Source organism: Miscanthus floridulus, chromosome 7 (genome assembly GCF_019320115.1).
Source record: "Miscanthus floridulus cultivar M001 chromosome 7, ASM1932011v1, whole genome shotgun sequence".
Lineage (NCBI taxonomy): Eukaryota > Viridiplantae > Streptophyta > Magnoliopsida > Poales > Poaceae > Miscanthus > Miscanthus floridulus.
Window position 1 is genome coordinate 81,411,788 of NC_089586.1, and position 27,032 is coordinate 81,438,819.

Sequence of the window (27,032 nt, forward strand, 5' to 3'; positions counted from 1 at the left end):
AACATTATCTATCAACATGATGCATCCCTCTTAATAGTACGGCATACCTATTAAACTCAAGATAAACGGAAATATGAATTTGTACCACTTGAGTTGTTCTTTTGAATTGATGCCGTCCCTTCCAATCTTCATCAAGTAAGGGTGCTAACAAGTTGATGTCGATCTTTTCACTTGAGCATAGCCATCTTGAGCATGTGACTTGATTCCATTCATCAAGTTTGAATAATCCCAAATGTATCAAGTCACTTCCATCAAATACTTCATTATAGATTTGATCCTTCACATCAATATGACCATCTTAGCTTGATTAGTACCTCAACTAAATGCAAGTACTTTCTTCTTCACCCTAGCTAGGTTCTTCGATCGCCAAGCCGTCGCTTGCCCTTCACCCTTGCTTAGTATCTCGAAGCCTTTCCTTGCTATCTTCACCATCTCAAGCCATCAAGTCACATCTTGTGTTGAATCATCCATTCATATGTATTGTTATCTTTTTCATTTTAATTTAGCAAGCTTCAAATATGAGACCATTCCATATGCAATCCCTCATGTCTCGTTAACTAATAATCATGAGCTTGCTTTCACATAGTACATGGAAATCCCATAAGAAATAAACCTTCACATAAATTTCATTTGCATTGTTGTCTTGTGCTTGAACTAGATTGTTTATACAACAACACATCATTTTGGCTTTCATTAAGTACCTGTGAGATAACCTATTACCTGTTCACACTAAGCAAACGGGTTAGTCCTTTAATCACGTTGTTATCCAATTATCCAAAACCCACTAAAGGGCTAGATGCACTTTCAGCCGCCAATGCAGAGGATGAGCAACGTTATCTTCGTTGCACCACTATCCCATGCCGAGGCTCACGAACGAGGGATCGATTTCTTCTCTCTCCGTCGCTGCCGCCGTAGCCAGTGACTGTCCTGTCGCCGCTAGGGCTTAGGGGATGGGGACATAGTAGGAATCGAGCGAGATGGGAAGAGTGAGAGCGGTCAATACTGGTCAACACGGAGACCTATCTTGTCTCTATACCCATGGACAACTGGGTCATTTCCCATGCCCGACCCCACATGTCAGGCCTCCCAAACGGCGAAAAACAAGCGGAGATGCGATGGAATGGCTTGGGCGAAAGAAGTTTCCAAACCTAGGAACGGCAGTGATAGACCCCAATTTTATAGGAGCATTGACAATTAGGTCATCTTTTTTAATGGCACTAGCGTAAAAGGCTCTTTGCCCTATCTTCCTGCTTCGAACAGTTGTGGGAGAGAGAGAGAGCGCGCGGAGGCGATGGCGAGCGGAGGGAAGGGACTCAACGCGACTGGGGAGTTTTTCCGGCGGAGGGACGAGTGGAGGAGGCACCCGATGGTGGGGAACCAGCTGCGCCACGCCACACCGGGGCTCGGCATCGCCATCGTCGCCTTCGGGATCTACCTCGTCGGCGAGGCCGCCTACAACCGCCTCTACCGCCCCTCCGGCGACCACCACCACTAGATCGCCGGGCAGGATCCGTGACTCCAAGGTAAGCCCCCACCCGTGCCCGCCCCCCTGTTTACACGGGGAAATGAGTTTGTTTGGTCAGGCTTGGATTGGACGATGCATTTGGAGGGATTTGATAGGGTTTGTTCATGTAGATCTGCCCTTTCAGGATTGCGTTCTATTGTTTCCTTTAGATCGGGTTATAAATTCGCACACTGGACACAACAGCCCTGTTTGGATTAAACTGAACTGAAGTGATTAGCCTGCGCTTATTATGTCCCCCAAAGCTTTGGGACCAGAATGCGTCTCTTGCCTGCACCAGTGTTCTGTATGCATTCATTTTCTGTCGAATAGCATATGTTGACATTCTGATCGGGAACCAGTAAACCACTAGACATAATATCTATGAAATGAAAGGATTAGACTTCTTCAGAAATCTTGCGACACCATGTCACGACTGCAAGGGTGTGACCCATAAGCATTTATCTTGTCCACTTGTATTGTATCTATCAGTCGTGACAGACCAGCTTAAATATTTCAGATTCGAGAGAAATGGCAAACCACTGCAACTCTTAAATATTTATCTTCTCCACTGGTGGTTACTCTCTCCGTTCCAAATTATAAGTCACTTTGACTTTTTTAGTACATTCATTTTGCTATGTATCTAGATATAACATATGTCTAGATGTATAGCAAAATGTACGTACCAAAAAAGTCAAAGCGACCTATAATTTGTAATGGAGGAAGTAGTACAGTATTTGGTAGTCTGGCAATTTAATTATATGGCAATGTGGCATCAAAGCCATCAGTTCTGGACCAACTCACTTGAATGTAGACTAATCACTTACCACGAAGAAAGTTTTTGTTTGGTGCGCTGGAAATGTTAATGTAAATGGTATCAAGTTGCACTGCAAATGTAAGGGGAATGCTAGAAAGCAGAGATTGTTTGGTTCTGCCCTGGTATCAAATCCCATGGCACAGTCATGACCCTCACATAGACTCAAACATCCAATGCTGTTGACCTCCCCATTGAACAAACTCTGGCAGCCCCCTCTCCACTCCTCGCGACACTCCACCCTGTAGTCCACCTGCAAGGAAACCATGGCTGCTGCCGTGTTCTTTGTCATTGGTGCCACCATGGCAAGTGTAGAGAGGGAGACTGCTTTTGCTGAGCAAGCAGAGAGGTGACTAGGTGACCGTCTTTTCAAGCAAGGTCTGGGTGGTACAGAGGAAGACCAGAGCCAGAGTGTGGTATCTTTTTTGCAAGCAGAGAGGGATTGGGACCGAGAGATGGGGACGGAAAGATATCAGATAGGATCGACAAGGATCCACAACGATCGGGAACTTGCTCTTCCTGAGCAAGCAGAGGTGGCTGGGCAACTGTGTAGCAGCAACCCTGTTCGTCTTTTTGAGCAAGGTCTGGGTGGTACGAAGGACGATGAGAGCCATGAGGTATCATTCTGCGTTACTATTTGAGTAGGAGCTGTAACGGGCTTGAATAGGCCTGTCATCCGATAAAGCTATTACGGTTAGGGGCTGCTTGGATTGGACCCTCCCAGGCAGACTAGCGACCCACAGCACAGGTGTCCGAAATCGGATGCCCGCGCATGCCCCAGGAAAGTTTGCTTGCCTGGAGTTGAACCAAACAGCCCCTTAATGCGAACCAAACACATGTATGTGTATCACTTTCTCAACGTAATCGGATGTTACAAAATTGGGAACCAAACAGCACTAAAATGTAATAAGAACAATCAATAGTTCTTTGTATACAAGCTAAATTTCGAATATATAAATTATAAAATGAAAAAACATTTGTAGAGAAACTGGCTTAAGGTTAGGCTTTCAATTTTCTTGCCCACTATATATGTTCCAGTCATTTAAATTTCCGTTTGCGTCGAGATGCATGTATTGAACTGCCAAAAGATCTTGTGAAATAGATGACCATAGGCATGGGTTAATAGCTCGAAATATTTTGTAAGCTGCATATACGTTGTATGATCTTAAGCAGACATATGGCTGAGTTTTTTTTCGTAGAGATTTATTACTTTAGAACTGCTTAATGGAGATGTCCTTTGGGTTTATTGATCAGCATATAGCTAGCACCAAGAATGATCAAGTACTTTAGCTAGGTCTTCTGATAGGGGGTTTTAAATTGGTGCTTGGTATTTTCCTAGCATGTAAACTACGAATAACTAAATTGCATTACTTCTGAATTACATGTTTTGTTCAGGTATGTTTTAAATTTTGAATAGCCACCACGCATATTGGTTAACACATACTCATTCTGTTCATGATATACTTTATTACAAACCTACCCAGGATCAGCTGTGTTTGTCTAGTTGTACTATATGACATGTTACTATCTATATACAAGGAAATATAAATATTCTTTCAATCTCAGCTGGATCCCCCCTGCTAAATTTTAGTGGTAGACGATACTACCTGTTTTACATAATTGATATGTTTATTGGCCCTCAATAATGCCTGCTGCTATTAAAATAATGATATTCTCCTTCTCAGATTAAGTGACTAACTTATTAATATTCTGTTTATGCCAATTCATATTGCACTATCGTTATGTTCTGGTGAAATAAAAAGTAGCTTATTAGCAGATCAGTTGGATATCTTATGTACAGATCTGTTAAGATTCTAAAATCAGGATAGTTGGTTGAAATTCTATTGGCTACATTAAGTACATTAGTTTTGAGTGTGTTTGCTTATACTATGCTGGGGTTGGTTAAACTTTGCAGCACATCTCTGCAAATGAAATCCAACGAATTACTCATGATTTTGGTTATTGATTTTCTCATTTGTGAGTTATGAATCTGCTTTTTCTTCTGACATTTCTACGCTTGATTGTTTTGCGCTCAATATCTGTTTCTGCATGGGCCAGGCTGCTAGCTTGCTCTGGGTTTTCATCGTAACAAATGCTCAGCTGCTTAATATTCGTGTGATTAATTGATGATATTATGTGTTGCAGGTCAAGTAGCTGGAGCCAAATTTACCAAGCACTGGTGTTGTTGATCTTTTTACAGTTTGAGCTCATAAGGTCAACCATGACCATATTGTAATCTGTGACCAGGTAGACTTGCCCACTGGTCCAACTATTGTCTTGAAACCCTGTGCTAATACTTGGTACCTGGATCTGACAATGCTCATGTAATTCAAGAATCATGGGTATCTTTTATGTGCTTATTTGATTTTGCACGTGTTGTCTCCACTTGAACTTGGTACCGTTTCCGTTAAAGTTAACTTGGCTGAGCTGTTCATTGTTGATTGGTGGAGTACATGGCCAGCGGTGCAGCAAAATAAGCTAAATATCAATACATTACTTTTCAACAGATGGTGTAGTTTTACAAAAGTTAGCATAAATAGATCATGTCAGTCTGTCTCTGCTACCTACAATCCATCCGATCCTGTCTCCGGCCAAGAGCCGCGCAGTTCCGACGTTGGGCGTAGCGAGTATTCGTCTCCCCAGAGCCGTCGTCCTCCATTCCTGCTCGTCTTACGTCCACCGTCCTTTCTGCCATCCTCACCTCGCCTGAATCTCCCACCCATGTCATCATCTCTGCCACCACTGTTGTTCCTAGCTCGATTCATTCTTCTCGGCTTCCATTTTGGTGCCTCCAAATCCTCCGCAAAGCCATTGCTGCTGTTTGCGTGCGGGTCACCCCTCAAGTACTTCAACAGCTTCTCCCCGCCGTTGGCATTATTTCTAGCTCCCCGTCTTGGTTCCAGTTCCCTCCCTCTTGCACTGTCTGGATTTGAATCAAACCCATCAGCCATCCAATCCTTCCTTAGGAGCATTCCACCTGCCGGCACCATTCCTTGTGTCATCTCTCTTGCCCTTGCTTGCTCTCCATTTCGGCTCGGAGCCACCGTGGATCACCTCAGATTCAGAGAACGAACCAGCACCAGTTCTCCCCCTCTGCCTGACATGGCTGCCTGCTGTGGCCTTCAAGCCAGTCCATCTCCCACTGGCCTGCTTCCTTGGACTTGCACTGGTGCTTCTCTCCTGCCATCTTTGCTCACGATGACCTTCTCTTGGTCGTTCCGAGTCCGAGAAGAAAGCATTACCACTCCAACCTCTGTCGTTGTTGCTGCCGGCAGCCACTGCACCTGCAGCTTCCCATCTTGCCACACCATTGCTCCTTCCATTTCTCCTAACCACGGTTCCTTGCTCGCGCCAAGAACCGACATCTCCAATGTCCTCTGATTCAGAAATAGCATCGCTGTCATCATCATCATCCGAGGTCCAGTCACCGGCAATGCTGTCATCGGCGTCGCTGAGGGCATTCACCGGCTCCCATGTTCCATCCCTTTCTGTGAGTTCAACCGCCTCGCGATCAGTAATGCCACTATATGCTTCGTCCTCCGCGGCATTCTCACGAACACCCTGCGCACCGCCACGCGGCACGGTCGCCTCCCCGACAGTCGCTGATGAGCGCGTAGGGCTGGATGCTGTGGAAGGCGTTCCTGGGGAAGAACCTGGCGGAGGCCGCGCCTGTGGCCGGGGACGCGAAGACCCGGGGCCCGTCGCGGTCGTTCCAGAGGTCGACGCCGCCGGGGCGGTGGAAACGGTCCGCGAGCGCCCTGAGCTGGTCCTCGGCAGCGACGGAGAGCAGGTTGGGAGCCACGGCGGACGCGTCGGCAGGCGGAGGAGGAGTCCGGGTCCCAGGGCCGCTCGAGGTGCGCGACGGCGTCGCGGAGCTCGGCGCGCTTGCGCATCTCGTAGAGCTGGCGCTCGCGGGCGAGGCGCGCCTTGAGGAGCTGCCGGGCCTTCTTGGCCTGCATCCGCTTCCACTGCCACTTGGACACGCCGCCGGGGTAGGTGCGCGGCCCGCCGCCCATGCGGATGGCGAGGTCCCCGCGGCGGAGCGGGGGAAGGACGCTGGAGCCGCCAGGGGGAAGGAAGTGGGACGGAAGGAGGAGGTAGTGTGACGATATGGAGCGGAGAGAGGAGAACGGAGGCGCCGGTGCCGACTGTGCGGGGATCAGCATGGCGGCGGACCGGCGGTGGCGCGCGCCTCCGGGCACGAGGTATCGCCGTGTCTTGTGTGGCTAGCGGGTGTCGATGCTATTGTCTGCAGCCTAATCCTGGACCTGGAAACGGGCCACGGATGCCATCCTCTTCCGAGCGTTCACTCCCGCTTCCCCGCCGCCTGCTGCCAGTGGTCCCCGTTCTGACGTTAAGCACCTTCACGGCAAAGTAGGAAGGCCAAAGACAGTGGTGGTTCATTTTAAAATTAATTAATACGTATATTTTAGTTGATTGTGTTCTTTTACCGATATATGAAAAAATAGTAAAATATATTATTTGTCAAAGTGGCTATGTTTATTTTAGATATAGTTTCGAATGCCTATATAATTTACATGCCACATTTGATTACAACACCATGCAAGGTCCCATTTAGTAAAGCTCTTCTCCGGCTCATGCTCCTCCGAAAGAGCCCTACCAAACAATTTAGTGGGAGAAGTCGTTTGAAGCCGTTTTCGGTTGAAAAGGGAGAAGCCATAATCGTACACTGAGAGATTCACTTTTATTCCTCACTTCAAATCTAAAAGCACCAAAGCCTTGAACACTGAGAAATGAAACTGTCGGATATCTATACCCAGGTATCCGAGCCAAAGGATTAAAGAGCGTCACGTTGCCTTATCCGATGGTTAAAGACGCAACTACGGCCTCGTCCGACCTCCAGGGGCCGGGCCACGCCTCGTCTGACGCCGAGGACGAGGTTTCCACATCGTTCGACTCTGAGAGCGAAGTTTCCGCCTCGTCCGACCCCCAAGGGCTGGGCCACGCCTCGTCCGACACCGAGGGTGAGGTTTCCGCCTCGTCCGGTCCCACGGGGAGGGCCCTACCTTGTCCGACCCCCGGGGGTTGGATTCCGTCTCGCCCGGCTCCCAAGGAGAGATTTCCGCCTCGCCCGATCCTTGGGGATCGGATCTGCTACCGGACCAAAGCAGTGGTCCCAGGGTAGAGCTCGAACCGCTTCAACCACTACGACATGGAGGCGCACGCCCAGGAGCATATCTCGGACGAGTCCTGATGCAACTAGCGGTCGCATCAGGCCATGCTGGGGAACTCACATCACCCATCGCGTCAATAGACCAGCACTGTGTTGTCAACTCCCTGCCTAAGCACCGTCCAATGTCAGTCAACCGGCATCAGTTGACTAGCGCTGTACCGCGAGCCCCTCGTATGGCCTCTGTCAGAGAACCCTCTGACCATTTCGTCCATTCGGATGGGACGAAAGACAAGAATGGCGCGCGACGCCCGCACGTAAGTTGCAGCGACCAATAGGACCCTAGTACAACGTCGCTGCCGCCATGATCTACAGGGTCAGTGGGGCCCACGTGAAGAGGAGGACAGTATACCCCCGGGAGCCTTATTTCTTTCTCTTTTTCCCTCTTCCCTTCGGTTGTAACCCCTGCTTTTCCTTGGTCCTATAAAAGGGAAAGCATGACGTCCCACTTAGGGGATCAGTTCACCGCACCTCATCAGACATCGAGCACCGAGCAACTGAACCTGAGACTTGGGAGCTATCTCCCTCTCTCGTCAGTTTGTAACCCCCTACTACAAACTCAGTGCTATTAACACGAGCAGCTCAAAACTGGACGTAGGGATATTCGGCCCAAACCAGTATAATCCTTGTGTCTGTAACACCTTAGTGTTAACCATGCATTAACATTTTACAAATCATGAGCATAATCATCATCATGCATTCAATAAGCATGACATGAAATATAGAATTGAAACATACTAATGAAACATGTATGTTGCATAGTTTTGTTTTAATAGATTGGATGCTATGTTTGTTTTGCCATGTGTGTACCTTGGTTGATCACTTAGACCACTTAGAAGTAATTAGGATGCAATTTGGAGCAAGGTGTATATTCAAAGTTTTCTCAAATTTTGCTTTTAAAAATAATCTTCTAAAATAGGGTTTTTTATTTAAATTAACTTTAAATATATAGTTCAAAATCTAATTGGATTTTGACCTTACTCCTTTTGATAAAGTTGTAGAGTACATTTTTTCTGAGCAACTTTTATTTTGGGTCCAACTTTTGAAACTGCTTTCGAAAAGGTTCAAAATTTCATTTGAATGAATTTGGAGAAGAAAATAAAAAGGAAAAATCACATTTTCACCTTAATGGGCCGCGCCCTCCTTTCTCGGCCCCCGCCGAAGCCGCCCGGCCTACCCCCGCGCCTCCCGCTCCCCTGCCCGCACGCTGCGCCCGCCTCGCTCGCCTCCGCGCTCGCCACGCGGCGACCGCACACCGGCGCGAGGGGCGGTGGCCGTCCCTACCGGTCGCGCTGCCTTCAAGGCCCGACCAACCGCACCCTGGCGCCGCACTCCAACTCTCCTATCTTCCTCGCTGTCTCTCACGCGCCTACAACGCAGCAGCAGCCGTAGCCGCGCAGCTCCGCCACGCACGCTTGCCGGAGTTGGCTGTTCCAGCCACTCTAGTTCACCGGAGCTCGCTCCGTCTTAGCCGGTGCTTAGCCTTACCATCGCGCAGCTGGTGCTCGTGTCCTTTCACCTTGGTAAGCCTTCACCGCCCGACAATCGCTCATCGGAGTTGAGCTCCTCCTTGTCGGAGGACTCTGCTCCGACACGCTCACCGTTTCGCTCCCCCTATCGCCCCATTTTTGCACTCATCCGGACCCTCTCGGTCTCCCGGTGATCGTGCGCCGCTCCCCGCGCCACCCCATGGCCAGAGACGTGCTCCCGCTAGAGAGCCGAGCCGACGTGCTGCCATGCACGCCCGTGAGGTCGCCTCCGTGCACCTCTGGCCATGCTCGTTGCACAGCTGAGTTCGCCTTGAGCCATAGAGCACGTTGGTCACCTTCACTGGGCCAGAGACCTCGCCGTCGGTGAGATCTCGGCGTTCCGCCGCCTCCTCTGTCCTGTGTGGCTGCCAGGTGGGGCCTGCCTGACGCAGGAGCCCGCCTATCTGTCGCTCGGTGTGTATGTGTGTGTGTGTTCAGATCTGGGTGGATCTAGCAATTTTGAACCGGGAATTTCAGAAAGATTAAAAGAAATGATTTACATATTTTATTTAAATGCTTTGGAAATTCATAAATCGAAAAATATTGCTCCAAATTTGATGAAACAAATTTCTATATGCTTCTTATTCTTAGATCTACAGTAGAAAAATATTGCATGTGGTTTTTGTGATACTTTTGTATAGGGTTTTATTTAATTCTTGTATTTGTTGTTATCTTAGAAAATGTCTAGTAAATAGAATAATTATCAGAAAAATATGGTTCTAGTTTTGTTAATCTCCTTTAGTGATGTACTTTGTAGGAAAAATATATGTCATGCATGTTCTATAGAGAAATATTGATGTGTAGTTCAAGTGCCTTTAATTGATGATTTTTGTTATTTTGATAGAGAGCAAAAATTGTATAAAGCATGTGTATGATAATTTTTGTGCAGTGATTGTTTACTGTGTAGAACATAGGAAAAATATTAAATCTATTGTTTGATACTTTTCATAATACAAAGTATTTTCATGCTCATATTTATGCCATAGCTTGTTATTTTTGTGTAGGCTATTTTACTTATCCAAATGCCATGAAAATTTTATGGTAGTCTACTTAGAGTAGTACTATGCTACTGTAATTTTCTCAGATTTTTCTGTACTACCAAAATAGGTGTTGCTGTTCAAACCTAGTTTCAATTAGGGTTTAATTAACCTTTTTAATGCATGTTTAGTTAATAATGTTTGCTTTGGTGTATCTTTGAAGCATTTTAGCTTGATGTGGTGACTTGGCATGTTAGTATAGTGGTTGTAGTAGTAGTATAGTAGTACATGTTCTTGGATGATGTTGGCTACCTTGTAGAAGAGCTTTACTTCTACTATGTCCAATAAAGTTAAACATGTTCATCTACATTCCATGCATCATGATCATTACATGTCATCTCTCCGATGCACCTATGCATGAGCACTTATACATCTACATCATATAGGATCATAGGAGGAGTTGCTAGTAGCAGTTCAGGAAGAGCAGACTGGGACAGATCCATAAGAAATCCAGGCACAGGAGGTGCCAGAGGAAGAGGAGCAAGGAGAGGACTTGCCCGAGTGCGTGGATCATCAACCTAGTTCGTTCGAACGAGGCAAGCCTCGGAGCATTCTAAGTCTCCTACTTTATAAAAGCAATTCTTTCTATATATGAGTTTATATATTGTTGCATTAAGTTGTAGGAGTTGATTGAAACCGTTGATGCATTTATTACTATCCTTGCCTACCTTATTACCTTTTTACCCTAGTTAGGTCAGGATCGAATAACTGCTTAGCCTTGCTTAGACCAGGTAGCGATCGGTGATTTCCGGTCACCTACATTTATAGGTGGTTACTAGGAGAATGTAGCTATGAAAGAATGATATCCTAGAATTAACCATGTGTGATGGATAATTGGAGACCGGACGGAAAAGTTGGAGGCAACCAGACAGGGTTCTAGGGTGCTGTTAGTTTTCTGTCTATGTCGATTAAGGACCGATCGTTGCTCGTCCCTCTTGTCATGTTGAACATATGCCTCACATTTAGCTGGCCGAATAAAGTACCTTTCGACCGCGAAGCTAGTGACACTATTCGAGCCGGGATAAACTCGGATTGGCAGACTGGTGCTGAAGGGGATATGACGGGGACACGAAGAGTGAGCCCAAGGTGCGTCCTGGCTGTCGGGCGGTCCCTGGGTAGTGCGGTCCATGACTGTTATCCCACGGCTACTTGGAAAGTGTCATTAGTGATCTGTAGCTCACTTGATCGGTGAGTGTGGTTTGTGTGAGGAATAAATCACCAGCTGGTTAGGAATCGATTCGAATCGCCATCGCTCCTGGATAGTGAGCACTTGACTCGAAGCTACAGCATCATAGTAATTATGATGGAACACTGATGGTTATCTGGATGGTATGGGATATGCTAAATCTAAGTTGGTAACTGGATGTTATTGGTTAATCAAGTGATTGCTATAGTATAGGTGCTTACCTAGATGGATAGGTCATAATAAAGATGATGCAAAGTACTTAAAATGGTTTCTTCATGATAGCTTATGCTTTTCGCAAATGAGTCAGCTAGCCCTACTAAAGAAAGCCTTGCATAATCCTTGGTGTCGCTTTATTTTGGTTTAAGACGGGTAAGTCTAGCTGAGTACCTTCTCGTACTCAGGGCGTTGTTCCCATTGTTGTTGCAGATGGTCAAATGTATTACGGTTATTGCATTAACTGCCTGTACCCGGCGATGGGCGACAACTAGGACCAAGGGCAATGGTCACTCCATATCTCTCATCTGATGCTTTTGTTGGAGATGACTACCTACTGGCACTGTATCTGAACCAAAAGTGTGTGTGTGGCTTTAAAACTATTTGCTTCCGCTATTTCAGTTTGAACTTGGGTTGTAATAACTTTATGTTCTAAACTCCGATGTATCCAACTGTCATTGCGAACTTTATGTAACATATGACGGTGCTTGCTAAACTTGTACGATCTTGGTTTGTATGTTGATTGGTTTGAAATCCTTCATGGTTTCACGGACTACCGGGTTATACGGGCTTAAGTTTGCTAAATTATCTAGCTTTCGGCGGAAGATTTCCTTACTTAATCTCGTATAATTGGTCGGCTCTGCTACAGCTGGTATCAGAGCAAGGTTTAGCAGGTTACTGTTTCCCATGAGTATTTAAAACCAAAATTGATGTTTAAAACGTAAGTTTTAAAACTTAATAGTGTGCCAGTGGTCATATCCTGTATGCCCAGTTAAGGACTCTAGGTGGCTTATTTAAGTACTGAGCTTGGGGGTCTTTGCATCATATTTCTATTTCATTGCTCATACTGGCGTGCTATTGTATGAGTGCCATTCACTTGAGTGATAATGTATGGATCTATTGCCTCTACACCTCGGTAAGTGAGAGTTGTGAGAGCATGATTCGGATACACTGCCGATCTAGGGAAGTGCTTATATGATGTCGGATTATTTACATGCCATACAGCGTGTTTGTATGAAGGTATCCAATGTGTGGGGAATTCTGTCCTATGGTGACTGATGCCATCGATAGGACGATGGTTCGGGTAGTTGCTACCATTATACGCGTATCTAGGGATGCGTGTAGAGCTGAGTAGATTACTTTACTACTTTCGTGCATATTTTTCATACTGTCAGGGTTTGGGCTGAAGTGGATCTTTTGTAGGTACATAACAGCGCTATCGTGTAGTACGTATTAGCTACGTTTATGAGAGACTGTTGTATGCCACCGTCTATGCCGCTAGCAATTGTTATTTTTCCTAAGTTTGTGAGAACGTACGGAACGTGCATGCATCATGTTGTTACATATCATTCATGGCATTGTTCCTCCCCTTATAAGTTGATTATCTCATTTTGATAAAAAATGACAACTTAACCTTGTTCTCACGGGGGTAAAAAAATTTGCTACAGATGGCACGCACAAAGCAGACCGCTCGCAAGTCCACCGGAGGTAGAGCTCCCCACCATCAGCTTGCTCCACGTACCCGTCAGCACCACCTGTTTCTTGGAGAGTTTGGGATGCCTACACTCTTGTGGAGAGTGCTCAGCTATGTAGGCTATCCTGATGAAATGGAGCCCCGCTATTTCTGGACAAATGAGCAGTTGGGGGAAGGTCTCTTAGTTACTGTGGAGGCCGTTGTTTGTCCCCAAGGTGACGGTTCTGAGTGGACTGGTTGGCGTTATGAGTCAACTGGCAGGACCGTTGAAGAAGCAGCTGATAGGGCAGCCTTTGGGATACTGAGGGATATCATGGATCATTTTCCTCAGGAGTTGGCAGCCGCTATAGTTGGAGTCTTTCCGAGGGGCAACCCCTCCACTAACTCATGGCAGCAAGTAAGAGGAAGATCTCTGGAGATTGGTGCAGCAGAAGGATAGAATAGTGATAACCCTGCTATGAGCGCCATGTTCGTAGTGATGAAGGCTTTCGATGGATTAGAAGGTAGCCTGAGACGTGTGTCTGATGCTCTTGGTTAGGCCCACGATGACCGACGTCAGTGTCAGAGGGATCACGACGCCGAGATTGAGAGGCTCAATGCAGAGATGGCTCAGTTGACTCGTCAGAGGGATCAGGCGACCTAGAGGACTGGAGTCTATGAGGGAGACGTACGTGCACTGAGAGAGCAGGTTGAGCGTCTGACCACCACCAATAGGAACGCTGAGCGCATGTTGATCCATGTGCTCCACTAGAGGAATGAAGCCTGGTCTGCAGAAGATGTTCTGAGAGCTCGACAGGTTGAGCTAGAGCAACAGCTGGCCAATGCAGAAGAGTACAACGACAACCTACATGAGGAGGTTCATCAGCTGAATAACTAGCTCCACCCTTACATTCCTCCTGGAGCAGCAGAGATGGATCTAGATGAGGACGAGGATCCCGAAGAGCCTAAGGCACCAGCTGATGATGACAATGATGATGTGGATAGTGACAATGTCAGCATCTCCGACTTAGACAACAACCACGATGAGTAGGCTAGTAGTTGTTGTGCTAGCTACTAGGGTTTCGTTTGCGATGACCTTTTGCATGGTTGGTATGTCTGGCATGTAATAATGAGTAGAAAGACTAAGACCTTGATGTAATGTTGGAAAACTTGGAAGTCAACGCAACATGGAGGGCATGCAGCAGAACATGGAAGCTGCATTGCGCCACATTGCTGACAACACCCGCCGTGGGTTAAACCCAGGTGGACATGAAGCAAATTAGTACAGAAGTTTCAAGGACTTTATGGACACCAGACCACCAATTTTCAAAGAAGCGGCAGAGCCATTAGATGCAGAAGAGTGGATAAACACCATGGAAGATAAGTTTCATGTTCTAAGGATGACCAAAGTGTTGAAGACTAAGTATGCAGCTCATCAGCTACAAGGCCCTGCAGGAATGTGGTGGAAGCACCACCGCACCACTTTCCCCCCCAATGCCCACATTACTTGGAGGGAATTCACTGAGGCTTTTCGTGGAGTTTACATTCCACCTGGTTTGACAGAAATGAAGTTTGGAGAATTTCTAGCATTGAATCAAGGCACCAAGACTGTGACACAGTATCTACATGCATTCAACAATCTAAGTCGCTATGCCTCTGACATGGTGAATACCGATGCCAAAAAGATCGCTAGTTTCAAGAGAGGTCTGAATCCCAAGATGATGAAGCATGTGGGTACCAACACGAGAACTGGTTTCAATGACTTTGTTAGTGACTGCTTAAAGCAAGAAAAGAACAACAATGTATATGCTACATCCAAGACTCGCAAGAGGGCTTTTTAGTCAGGTCCGTCCCAGCCAAGGGCCTCGATGGCAAATCGTTCTGCGTATCGTTCGCCTACCCCTGGTGCAAGGTTCAGGCCACCCCAGCAGAGGAATCAGAATGCCCAGCAACCTCAGAGGAATCAGAAGCCATTCAAGATGGCGGTGCCACAAGCCTAGACCAGACAAGGCAGTTCATCTAGAGCTGCTACTCAAGTAAGAGGACTGTGTTTCAACTGCAATCAACCTGGGCACTTTGCGAAGTTTTGCCCATATCCCAAGAAGCAGCAGAATCAGTACCAAGCTCGTGTGCACCACACCACCATTGATGACATCTCGGAAGGAGAGCCCGTGACAACCGGTATGTTTTCTATCAACAATCATCCTGTAGTCGTTTTGTTTGATTCTGGATCATCTCATTCATTCATAAGTCAAGCATTTGCAAGAAAGTATGAGCAAAAGATAGTTGAATTGGAATGTGCTTATCAGATAGGTTCAGCTAGGGCTGATCTATTAACTAATCAGATAATCTAGGGGGTAACCCTGAGTATAGCAGACAGGCAGTATAAGCTTAACTTGATAGTTATGTTAGGGCTAGTTCTGGATGTGATTATGGGAATGAACTGGATGAATAAGATGGGAGTAGTAATTGATGTTGAAGGAAGAAGCATTTCTCTCAAGGAACCTGTTGGAGAAGGTACATTTCAAGTAACCTTACCTTGGAGAATAGATCTAGCCAGTACAACTTGTGTAGTCCAAACTACTCTTCTAGCCAAGATTCCAGTAGTGTGTGAGTTTCCAGACGTGTTTCCAGATGAGTTATCCGGTCTTCCACCAGACATAGATGTTGAGTTTGCCATTGAGTTAATCCCTGGAACACCACCGATCTCAAGAAGGCCTTATCGGATGCCTCCAAATGAATTAGCCGAGTTGAAGAAACAACTCCAAGATCTGTTGACTAAGGGTTTAATTCGTCCAAGTTCATCGGAATGGGGATGTCCTGCACTGTTCATGAAGAAGAAGGATAACTCCTTACGGATGTGCGTGGACTACCAGCCACTGAATGCGGTGACAATTAAAAACAAGTATCCTCTACCTCGGATTGATATCTTGTTTGATCAATTGTCAAAAGCCAAGGTGTTCTCCAAGATAGATTTGAGATCAGGGTACCATCAGATCAAGATTAGACCACAAGATATACCCAAGACCGCGTTCTCCACCAGATATGGTTTGTACGAGTATCTTGTCATGTCCTTTGGTTTGACCAATGCTCCTGCATACTTTATGTATCTGATGAATTCAGTCTTTATGCCAGAGTTGGATAAGTTCGTGATTGTGTTCATTGATGACATTCTAGTATACTTCGAGAACGAACAGGATCATGCAGAGCATCTAAGAATTGTCTTGACTAGACTCAGAGATCACCAGCTATATGCTAAGTTTAGTAAATGTGAGTTCTGGCTAAAGACAGTTCCTTTTCTCGGTCATGTGTTATCTAAGAATGGAATCTCAGTGGATCCTAGTAAGGTACAAGAGGTTATGGATTGGAAGGCACCAAGCACAGTTCATGAGGTTCGGAGTTTTCTTGGATTAGCCGGTTACTATCGTCGTTTTATACCGGACTTCTTGAAGATTGCCAAGCCAATGACAAGTTTGCTATAGAAGGATCATAAGTTAGTTTGGACAGAGGAGTGTGAGGCAGCTTTCTGCACCTTGCGGAATTTGCTAACCACTGCTCCTATTCTGGCGCAACCAGATATAGAGAAGTCGTTTGATGTGTTTTGCGATGCATCAAAGAATGGTTTAGGATGTGTTCTGATGCAAGATGGAAGGGTCATTACTTATGCCTCACATCAGTTGAGGAAGCATGAGGTTAACTATCCTACGCCTGATTTAGAGCTTGCAGCCGTTGTGCATGCTCTAAAGATTTGGAGACACTACTTGCTTGGGAATGTGTGCAATATCTTTACAGATCATAAGAGTCTCAAGTACATATTTACTCAGTCTGAGTTGAATATGCGACAGAGAAGATGGTTAGAGCTGATAAAGGATTATAATATGAATGTGCACTATCATCCGAGAAAGGCAAATGTAGTAGCAGATGCCTTAAGTAGGAAGTCACATTCTCTTGCTGTGCAACCGTTGTTTGAAGATAGGTTCAATTTGTTGTATCCTGCTGTGTTGCATAATATCCAGGTTAGTTGTACCTTGGAGAGCAAGATCATTGAGGGTCAGAAAACATATAAGGGAATATTCCATATCAAGGAGAAAATGAAGAAAGAACCGACCAAGCACTTTAGAGTGGATGAACAAGGAGTGTTATGGTTTAAGGATCGTCTGGTTGTACCTAAAGATCAAGAGCTCAAGAACAAATTGATGGATGAAGCTCATCACTCTAAGTTGTCTATCCATCCTGGAAGTAGCAAAATGTACCAAGAATTGAGACCTCGTTATTGGTGGACGAAGATGAAGAAGGAGATTGCAGCGTATGTTGCTCGTTGCGACATGTGTTGTAGAGTGAAAGCTCTTCACATGAGACCCACAGGAATGTTGCAACCTTTGTCAGTACCAGATTGGAAATGGGATGATATAAGTATGGATTTTATCACCGGTCTTCCCACCACACCAAAGGGGAATTATTCGATTTGGGTGATTGTAGATCGCCTTACCAAATCAGCTCACTTTTTACTAGTCAAGAACGCTTTTTGACCCCCTCAGTATGCTGAGAAGTACATTGCAGAGATTGTTTGATTACATGGTATACCAAAGACTATCGTGTCTGACCGTGGGTCACAGTGTACCGCTCATTTTTGGGAGCATCTTCATAAAGGTTTGGGTACTAGCTTGGTTCGTAGTACAGCTTACCACCCACAGACAGATGGGCAGATAGAGCAAGTAAATGCTGTTCTTGAAGATATGCTTAGAGCTTGTGTGTTATTGTCTAGAGGTTCATGTGAATCATGGTTACCTTTGGCAGAGTTCGCTTACAACAACAGTTACCAAGAGAGTATCAAGATGGCTCCATTTGAAGCATTGTATGGCAGGAAATGTAGGACACCGTTGAATTGGGTTGAGCCTGGAGAGAGAAGGTTTTACGGAATCGATTTTGTTGATGAGGCTAAGAAAAAAGGTCCGTATTATCCAACAAAACATGAAAGTGGCACAGTCACGCCAAAAGAGTTATGCAGATAAGAGAAGGAGACCGCTAGCATTTCAAGTTGGTGACTATGCCTATTTGAAAGTTACCCCAATGAAGAAGAAACGGTTTGGAATCAAGGAGAAACTTGCTGCTAGGTTTGTAGGACCATACAAGATCATAGAGAAGAAGGGTCCCGTGGCTTATAAGTTATAGTTACCAGAAGTGATGGGTTCGATCTTTCCAGTCTTCCATGTATCACAGTTGAAGAAGTGCTTGCGTGTTCCGGAAGAGAGAATAGAACCTTAGGGCATTCGGATCAAATCAGTCTTGGAATACCATGAGCAACTGGTTCAAGTTTTAGACACTAAGGACCGAGTCACTCGGAATAAAGTGGTGAGAACATATAAGATACAGTGGAGCCATCATGATGATGGTGATGCGACGTGGGAAACAGGAGAATATCTGCAAAACGCTTATAAGGATTTTTATAACAAATGGTTCGTAACTCAAAATCTCAAGACGAGATTCTTATAAGGGGGGAGGGCTATAACACCTCGGTGTTAAGCATGCATTAACATTTTACAAATCATGAGCATAATCATCATCATGCATTCATAAGCATGACATGAAATATAGAATTGAAACATACTAATGAAACATGTATGTTGCATAGTTTTGTTTTAATAGATTGGATGCTATGTTTGTTTTGCCATGTGTGTACCTTGGTTGATCACTTAGACCACTTAGAAGTAATTAGGATGCAATTTGGAGCAAGGTGTATATTCAAAGTTTTCTCAAATTTTGCTTTTAAAAATAATCTTCTAAAATAGGGTTTTTTATTTAAATTAACTTTAAATATATAGTTCAAAATCTAATTAGATTTTGACCTTACTCCTTTTGATAAAGTTGTAGAGTATATTTTTCTGAGCAACTTTTATTTTGGGTCCAACTTTTGAAACTGCTTTGAAAAGGTTCAAAATTTCATTTGAATGAATTTGGAGAAGAAAATAAAAAGGAAAAAAATCACATTTTCACCTTAATGGGCCGCGCCCTCCTTTCTCGGCCCCCGCCGAAGCTGCCCGGCCTGCCCCCGCGCCTCCCGCTCCCCTGCCCGCACGCTGCGCCCGCCTCGCTCGCCTCCGCGCTCACCACGCGTCGACCGCACATCGGCGGCGAGGGGCGGTGGCCGTCTTTACCGGCCGCGTTGCCTTCATGGCCCGACCAGCCACACCCTGGCGCCGCACTCCAACTCTCCTGTCTCCCTCGCTGTCTCTCGTGCACCTGCAATGCAGCAGCAGCCGTAGCCGCGCAGCTCCGCCATGCACGCTTGCCGAAGTTGGCTGTTCCGGCCGCTCCAGTTCACCGGAGCTCGCTCCATCTTAGCTAGTGCTTAGCCTTACCATCGTGCAGCTAGTGCTCGCATCCTTTCACCTTGGTAAGCCTTCACCGCCTAGGAATCGCTCATCAGAGTTGAGCTCCTCCTCGTCGGAGGACTCCGCTCTAACACGTTCATCGTTTCGCTCCCCCTATCGCCCCGTTTTAGCACTCATCCGGACCCTCTCTGTCTCCTGGTGATCGTGCGCCGCTCCCCGCGCCACCCCATGGCCGGAGACGCGCTCCCGCCGGAGAGCCGAGCCGACGTGCTGCCATGCACGCCAGCAAGGTCGCCTCCATGCACCTCTGGCCATGCCCGTTGCACAGCTGAGTTCGCCTTGAGCCGTAGAGCATGTTGGTCACCTTCATTGGGCCAGAGACCTCGCCATCGGTGAGATCTCGGCAGTCCGCCGCCTCCTCTATCCCGTGTGGCTGCCAGGTGGGGCCTGCCTGACGTGGGAGCCCGCTTGTCTGTCGCTCGGTGTGTATGTGTGTGTGTGTTCAGATCCGGGTGGATCTAGCAATTTTAAACCGAGAATTTCAGAAATATTAAAAGAAATGATTTATAGATTTTATTTAAATGCTTTGGAAATTCATAAATCAAAAAATATTGCTCCAAATTTGATGAAACAAATTTCTATATGCTTCTTATTCTTAGATCTACAGTAGAAAAATATTGCATGTGGTTTTTGTGATACTTTTGTATAGGGTTTTATTTAATTCTTGTATTTGCTGTTATCTTAGAAAATGTCTAGTAAATAGAATAATTATCAGAAAAATATGGTTCTAGTTTTGTTAATCTCCTTTAGTGATGTAATTTGTAGGAAAAATATATGTCATGCATGTTCTGTAGAGAAATATTGATGTGTAGTTCAAGTGCCTTTAATTGATGATTTTTGTTATTTTGATAGAGAGCAAAAATTGTATAAAGCATGTGTATGATAATTTTTGTGCAGTGATTGTTTACTATGTAGAACATAGGAAAAACATTAAATCTATTGTTTGATACTTTTCATAATACAAAGTATTTTCATGCTCATATTTATGCCATAGTTTGTCATTTTTGTGTAGGCTATTTTACTTATCCAAATGCCATGAAAATTTTATGCTAGTCTACCTAGAGTAGTACTATGCTACTGTAATTTTCTCAGATTTTTCTGTACTACCAAAATAGGTGTTACTGTTCAAACCTAGTTTCAGTTAGGGTTTAATTAACATTTTTAATGCATGTTTAGTTAATAATGTTTGCTTTGGTGTATCTTTGAAGCATATTAGCTTGCTATGGTGACATGGCATGTTAGTACAGTGGTTGTAGTAGTAGTATAGTAGTACATGTTCCTGGATGATGTTGGCTACCTTGTAGAAGAGCTTTACTTCTACTATGTCCAATAAAGTTAAACATGTTCATCTACATTCCATGCATCATGATCATTACATGTCATCTCTCCAATGCACCTATGCATGAGCACTTATACATCTTCATCATATAGGATCATAGGAGGAGTTGCTAGTAGCAGTTCAGGAAGAGCAAACCGGGACAGATTCATAAGAAATCTAGGCATGGGAGGTGCTAGAGGAAGAGGAGCAAGGAGAGGACTTGCCCGAGTGCGTGGATCATCAACCTAGTTTGTTCGAACGAGGCAAGCCCCGGAGCATTCTAAGTCTCCTACTTTATAAAAGCAATTCTTTCTATATATGAGTTTATATATTGTTGCATTAAGTTGTAGGAGTTGATTGAAACCATTGATGCATTTATTACTATCCTTGCCTACCTTATTACCTTTTTACCCTGTTAGGTCAGGATCGAATAACTGCTTAGCCTTGCTTAGACCGGTAGCGATCGGTGATTTCTAGTCACCTACATTTATAGGTGGTTACTGGGAGAATGTAGCTATGGAAAGAATGATATCCTAGAATTAACCATGTGTGATAGATAATTGGAGACCGGACGGAAAAGTTGGAGGCAACCAGACAGGGATCTGGGGTGCTGTTAGTTTTCTATCTATGTCGATTAAGGACCAATCGTTGCTCGTCCCTCTTGTCATGTTGAATGTATGCCTCATATTTAGCTGGCCGAATAAAGTACCTTTCGACCGCGAAGCTAGTGACACTATTCAAGCCGGGATAAACTCGGATTGGCAGACTAGTGCTGAAGGGGGTATGACAGGGACGCGAAGAGTGAGCCCAAGGTACGTCCTGGCTGTCGAGCGGTCCCTAGATAGTGCGGTCCATGACTGTTATCCCACGGCTACTTGGAAAGTGTCATTAGTGATCTGTAGCTCACTTGATCGGTGAGTGTGGTTTGTGTGAGGAATAAATCACCAGCTGGTTAGAAATCAATTTGAATTGCCATCGCTCCTGGATAGTGAGCACTTGACTCGAGCTACAGCATCGTAGTAATTATGATGGAACACTGATGGTTATCTGGATGGTATGGGATATGCTAAATCTAAGTTGGTAACTGGATGTTATTGGTTAATCAAGTGATTGCTATAGTATAGGTGCTTACCTAGATGGATAGGTCATAATAAAGATGATGCAAAGTACTTAAAATGGTTTCTTCATGATAGCTTATGCTTTTCGCAAATGAGTCAGCTAGCCCACTAAAGAAAGCCTTGCATAATCCTTGGTGTCGATTTATTTTGGTTTAAGACGGGTAAGTCTAGCTGAGTACCTTCTCGTACTCAGGGTGTTGTTCCCATTGTTGTTGCAGATGGTCAAATGTACTATGGTTATTGCATTAACTGCCTGTACCCGGCGATGGGCGACAACTAGGACCAAGGGCAATGGTCACTCCGTATCTCTCATCTGATGCTTTTGTTGGAGATGACTACCTACTGGCACTGTATCTGAACCAAAAGTGTGTGTGTGGCTTTAAAACTATTTGCTTCCGCTATTTCAGTTTGAACTTGGGTTGTAATAACTTTATGTTCTAAACTCTGATGTATCCAACTGTCATTGCGAACTTTATGTAACATGTGACGGTGCTTGCTAAACTTGTATGATCTTGGTTTGTATGTCAATTGGTTTGAAATCCTTTGTGGTTTCACGGACTACCGGATTATACGGGCTTAAGTTTGTTAAATTATCTGCTTCGGCAGAAGATTTCCTTACTTAATCTCGTATAATTGGTCGGTTCTGCTATAGTGTCCTCCTAGCACACCATCTGGGCCTGACGCGCAAATTTTCTAGCCAGTGCTTACTTGAAACACCGACAGTTGGCATGCCAGGTATGGGCCTTTTGTGCATTTCAACATCAACACTAGGCCTTGGATGGCTAGTCATGGCATCAGCTAGGTCCTGGGCGCACACATGCGCTTCAGGGGCCTAGACTTCATCATCACGGTAGAGGGAGAGCTGGCGCGGGCGCCCATCGTCGTTCAACCCTTCCACTCCACCAGCCTCAACTCGATCGCCGAGGCGCTTGAGGAGCTACAGCTGCACGCACTAGAGGCCCACGCCCCCGGAAGCGACCAGCTCCTCGACTTCGACTATGGAAGGTTGGAGCATCAGCTCGGCGTCTTCCTCGGACCCCAACCGTCCTAGGAGGACCTGTGCCACCTCACCTTCTCATTCACCAATGTCATGACACAACTTACCGGGGAGAGCCACTCTTCCCAGAATATCTCATCTGGAGCGCCCCAATAGTGCTCCTATTTGGTCTCCGCAACGCCACAGAGACCATTGGCCACCTTGTGGCGCAACGCATGATTTCGTCCCCCACGAGCGATGAGTTTGTGGGGGTGATCGAACACGTTGTAGAATCTTTCCATGACCTCTCATAGATTATCTAGAGTCGCTCTCTAGCTCTGACTCCAGTAGGGGTAGCCATCACCCCTCTCATGAATGCCTCATGATAGGTACCCCCGAGGAACATGTTGAGAGCATCCGCGAGGAGGAAGCTACCTTGACCAACAACCTCGACAATGAGGTCGAGGGGGATGCGGGAGCCCCACCTCGCATGCGGGTGGAGCAGCTGAAGGCTCGACACCTAGAGCTTGAGGAAGCACAACTCTAGCTTGAGCAGGAATGCGCGGAGCTCGATCACGAGATCGAGCACCACGGAGATGGAGGACGCGCACGCGCCATGGCATGTGATGTGAACCAGAGGATCATCAAGGATGATCAAGCACTCCCACACTTCGCCTAGACAAGCCAGAACATCGCTGCTGCTGTAGCCTTGCTCAGGGGGCTTCTAGAGTCCATGATGCCCGAGGATCGATGGGCCCACCATGAGGTTTGAATGCTGCTCGAGCGTGCGGCTATGTAGTAGGCTAAGAGCTCGTTGTCTCGGCAATAGGAGCTTGATGCTAGCCAGCGCTCACCCTCCGTGTGGCCCGACAGGGATGCATCAGTCCACCAAGCGTCACACGGTGGCAAGCCACGCATCATGGTTCTGGTGCAGGAGCACCTCGGCCACAACTGTGACGCGTGTGACACCCTCGACGCTTGCTGGCGTACTTGTAATGATGCTGGGGAGGGGTCCAGCCATGGTTACCACCCTCGATGGGGCAGACGATATGACCGTGAGGAGAACCGGAGTCATAGCCCCGAGCCAACGGGGCCCTAGGCTTTCGGTTGGCATATCCTAAAGGTGGCACTCCCACCTCGATACCGCCCGCTGACTAATGTCCCAAAATACTCCAGGGAAACAAACCTCGGCCTATGGCTCAAGGATTACCGGCTCGCCTACCAGGCCGGTGGTGTGGTCAGTGATGACTTCGTCATCCACAATCTCCCCCTATTCCTAGCCGACTCGACGCGAACATGGCTGGAGCACCTTCCGCCCAACTGCGTTCAGAGTTGGGCGGACCTGAAATAGATCTTCGTGGGAAACTTTCATAGCACCTACGCGTGCCCTAGGAACCCCTTGGACTTAAAAAACTACCAACAGAAGTCGGGAGAGACTCTCCATGAGTACATCCGATGCTTCTCCCCGGCGTGCAATGAGCTCCCCAATGTCGTCGATGCCGATGTCATTGGAGCCTTCCTATCAGAGACCACCTGCGAGTCCCTGGTCCACAAGTTAGGACATAAGGGTCCACAGACTACCAAGGAACTCCTCGACATCTCGACAAGCCATGCTTCTGGTGAGGAGGCGGTTGGAGCAATTTTTTATCGCTCTAGAGGCAAAGCAAAGAGGGACGAGGACGTCGACGAAGGCCCCTCTGACTGTTCCCATAAGAAGAAGAACCGAAAAGGGTGTAGGGGCTCGCTCATGGCCACCGCGGAGCGAAAAGCCAGTCATGCGATGGCCGAGGGCACCCCCAATCACTTCGATAAGCTGCTTGAGGGGCCATGCCTGAACCATGCCTTCCTCGTCAAACACATGTACAAGGACTGCTCCCTCATGAAGTGCTTCTTCTCTGATGATTCCAAGAAATGGGAGCAGAAGAAGAAGCCCGAGGCAGAAGCCGACGACGCCAGGAGAGAAGGACGGTGACTTTCCATCGCCGGATGGTGGCCTCATGATCTTCGATGGGCCAGAGGCATACGGCTCCAAGCGCTGATAGAAGCTCGTGGCCGAGAGGTCTACGAAGCTGAGCCCACCACGCCTGCTTTCCTGAAATGGTTAGGGTCTCCTATAACCTTTGACCTATTCGACCACCCAGACAGCATCATGCACCTAGGTAGGTACCCGCTCGTGGTTGACCCTATCATCGATGTGAAGCGGCTCACCAAGGTATTGATGGTTGGAGGTAGCGGCCTCAACATCATGTATGCCGAGACACTCGATGCTATGGGCATCGATCAAGCATGCATCCGGCCAACCAGGGCACCTTTCCACGGTATCATGCTGGGAAAGCAGGCCATACTGATCGGGCAGATCGACCTACCCATCACCTTTGAGAATCTGTCCAACTATAGGATAGAGACCTTCACCTTTGAGGTAGTCGGGTTCCCTCCCGGTCTACCACAATATTTTGAGGTGACCATGTTACGCGAAGTTCATGGCCATCGCCAACTACACCTACCTCAAGATCAAGATGTCAGGCCCATGCAGGGTCATCACCGTCGACACTTCTTTCTAGAGGGCCTATGAGTGTGAGGTCGAGAGCTATGAGCTCGCTTCGATGACCCTCACTTCTGAGGAGCTCGCGGCCATCAGGAAGGACATCACCGAAGGAGCGCTCGATGTGAAGCGAGTGGCTAGATCCTTTGAGCCTACGGAGAACATCAAGGAGGTCCTCGTCGACCCCGACAATTCCACTAACAAGATGGTGTGCATCGGCACCGCCCTCTCCCCCAAGTAGGAAGGCGCGCTCATCGACTTCCTCCACGCCAATCGAGACATCGTTGTGTGGAAACCCTCGGATATGCTAGAAATTTCAAGGGAAGTCTAAAAGGTCCTTGTTTGGTTTTGGTAATTGAGTGACAACCTAGGTGGACTAATTGTGTTTATGTGAGATACACAGGTGATTAGTCCACAGGTACATGTGTGTGAGCAACATATGCCATGAAGGTGAAAATGGCTTGGAGATGTTGCAAAGCTCACACATGTGGTGATAAAGGAGCTTATTGCACATGAGACATGACATTGAGTCATGTGATCAAGGTAGGAGAAGATCAAGACAAGACTTGGCAGCCGATGGACGATGGCAACGGTGAAGAGCAAGTGAAGTCAAGATCGATGAACCAATATGATCACGTGATGATATGAAGTGGATCATATCATTGTTGATCATAGTTGGTGCATGTGTTGCATCAACATTGGAGGAGATGGAATGGAATGCGCAAGGCAAAGGTATAACCTAGGGTATTTCATTTCACCGGTCATAGGTGTGTAGAGAAGTTTATGACCGGGTTTAGGATAGATGGCCGTACTATCAAGAGGGGCAAACTTGTTTGCATATCAGTCATCTAAGTGCCACTCGAGTGATCTAACTTTGCATCGTCGCTAGGATAGAGTGGCGTGACAAGTTGAGTGGCTAACCCTTTGGGAAATGATTGTGAAAAGCTAACACACATACACATAGTGGTGTACACTTGTTGGTGTTGGCACATTTACAAAGGAGATGAAGTTGGAGTTGATGTGGAACAATTCGGTGAAGAAACGGAGTTGACAAAGGTCCCACTGTGTGGACCGAACTCTGGTCACGTAGTGACCGGATGCTGGGTTGCAGCGTCCGATCAATGGTAGCAGTCAGCGTGCAGCGTCGGTCAGTCAACCGGACGCTAGCTCTGAAAGTGACTGTACGCTGGAGGCAGTGTCCGGTCCTGTTGTCGGACGAAGCAGTGTCGCTGGAGAGTGACCGGACACTGAGGCTACGTCCGATCACGTCCGACCAGACGCATCCGGTCGGGGTCGGTACCTTACTGTAAATGACCGGACACTGAGGGTCCAGCGTCCAGTCAGTTGAAGCTGCTACGTTCGGTCGGTTGATGACCATTGAGATCGAAAGAATGCTGTTGAACACAGGTGACACGTGGCTATCATCGGGTGATCAGACGCTGAGGTCCAGTGTCCGGTCAACACGACCGGAGCGTCCGGTCGACCCGACAGTTGCCCAGTGAAGGGGTAACGGCTAGTTTAGCCCTTAGGGATATAAATAGAAGTGGCCTTTGGCCATGGCTGGGGCTGAGCACCTTAGGAGACTTAGTGTCCATGCTTGAGAGTGCTTAGGAGCCCTCCATCTCACATATACTTGATAGTGATCATTCAATTGTGTGAGAGAGCGATTCTAGTGTGATTGCATCATGAGGTTGCATCGAGTGGCACTAGGTGATTGAGTTGCGAGCCGGTGGTGCTTGTTACTCTTGGAGGCTGCCACCTC

The 27,032-nt window shown here is 46.7% G+C and overlaps 1 protein-coding gene and 1 pseudogene across 1 annotated transcript; one reads left to right on the top strand and one right to left on the bottom strand.

Moving 5' to 3' along the window:
• Positions 1-4,464: 4,464 nt before the first annotated feature.
• Positions 4,465-6,582, bottom strand: LOC136467166 (uncharacterized; annotated as a pseudogene).
• An 18,295-nt stretch (positions 6,583-24,877) lies between these two features.
• LOC136465730 (uncharacterized) lies at positions 24,878-25,511 on the top strand. Its single transcript, XM_066464350.1, has 2 exons — positions 24,878-25,147; positions 25,290-25,511. The coding sequence occupies exons 1-2, from the start codon at positions 24,878-24,880 to the stop codon at positions 25,509-25,511; spliced, it is 492 nt and encodes a 163-aa protein (XP_066320447.1).
• Positions 25,512-27,032: the final 1,521 nt, after the last annotated feature.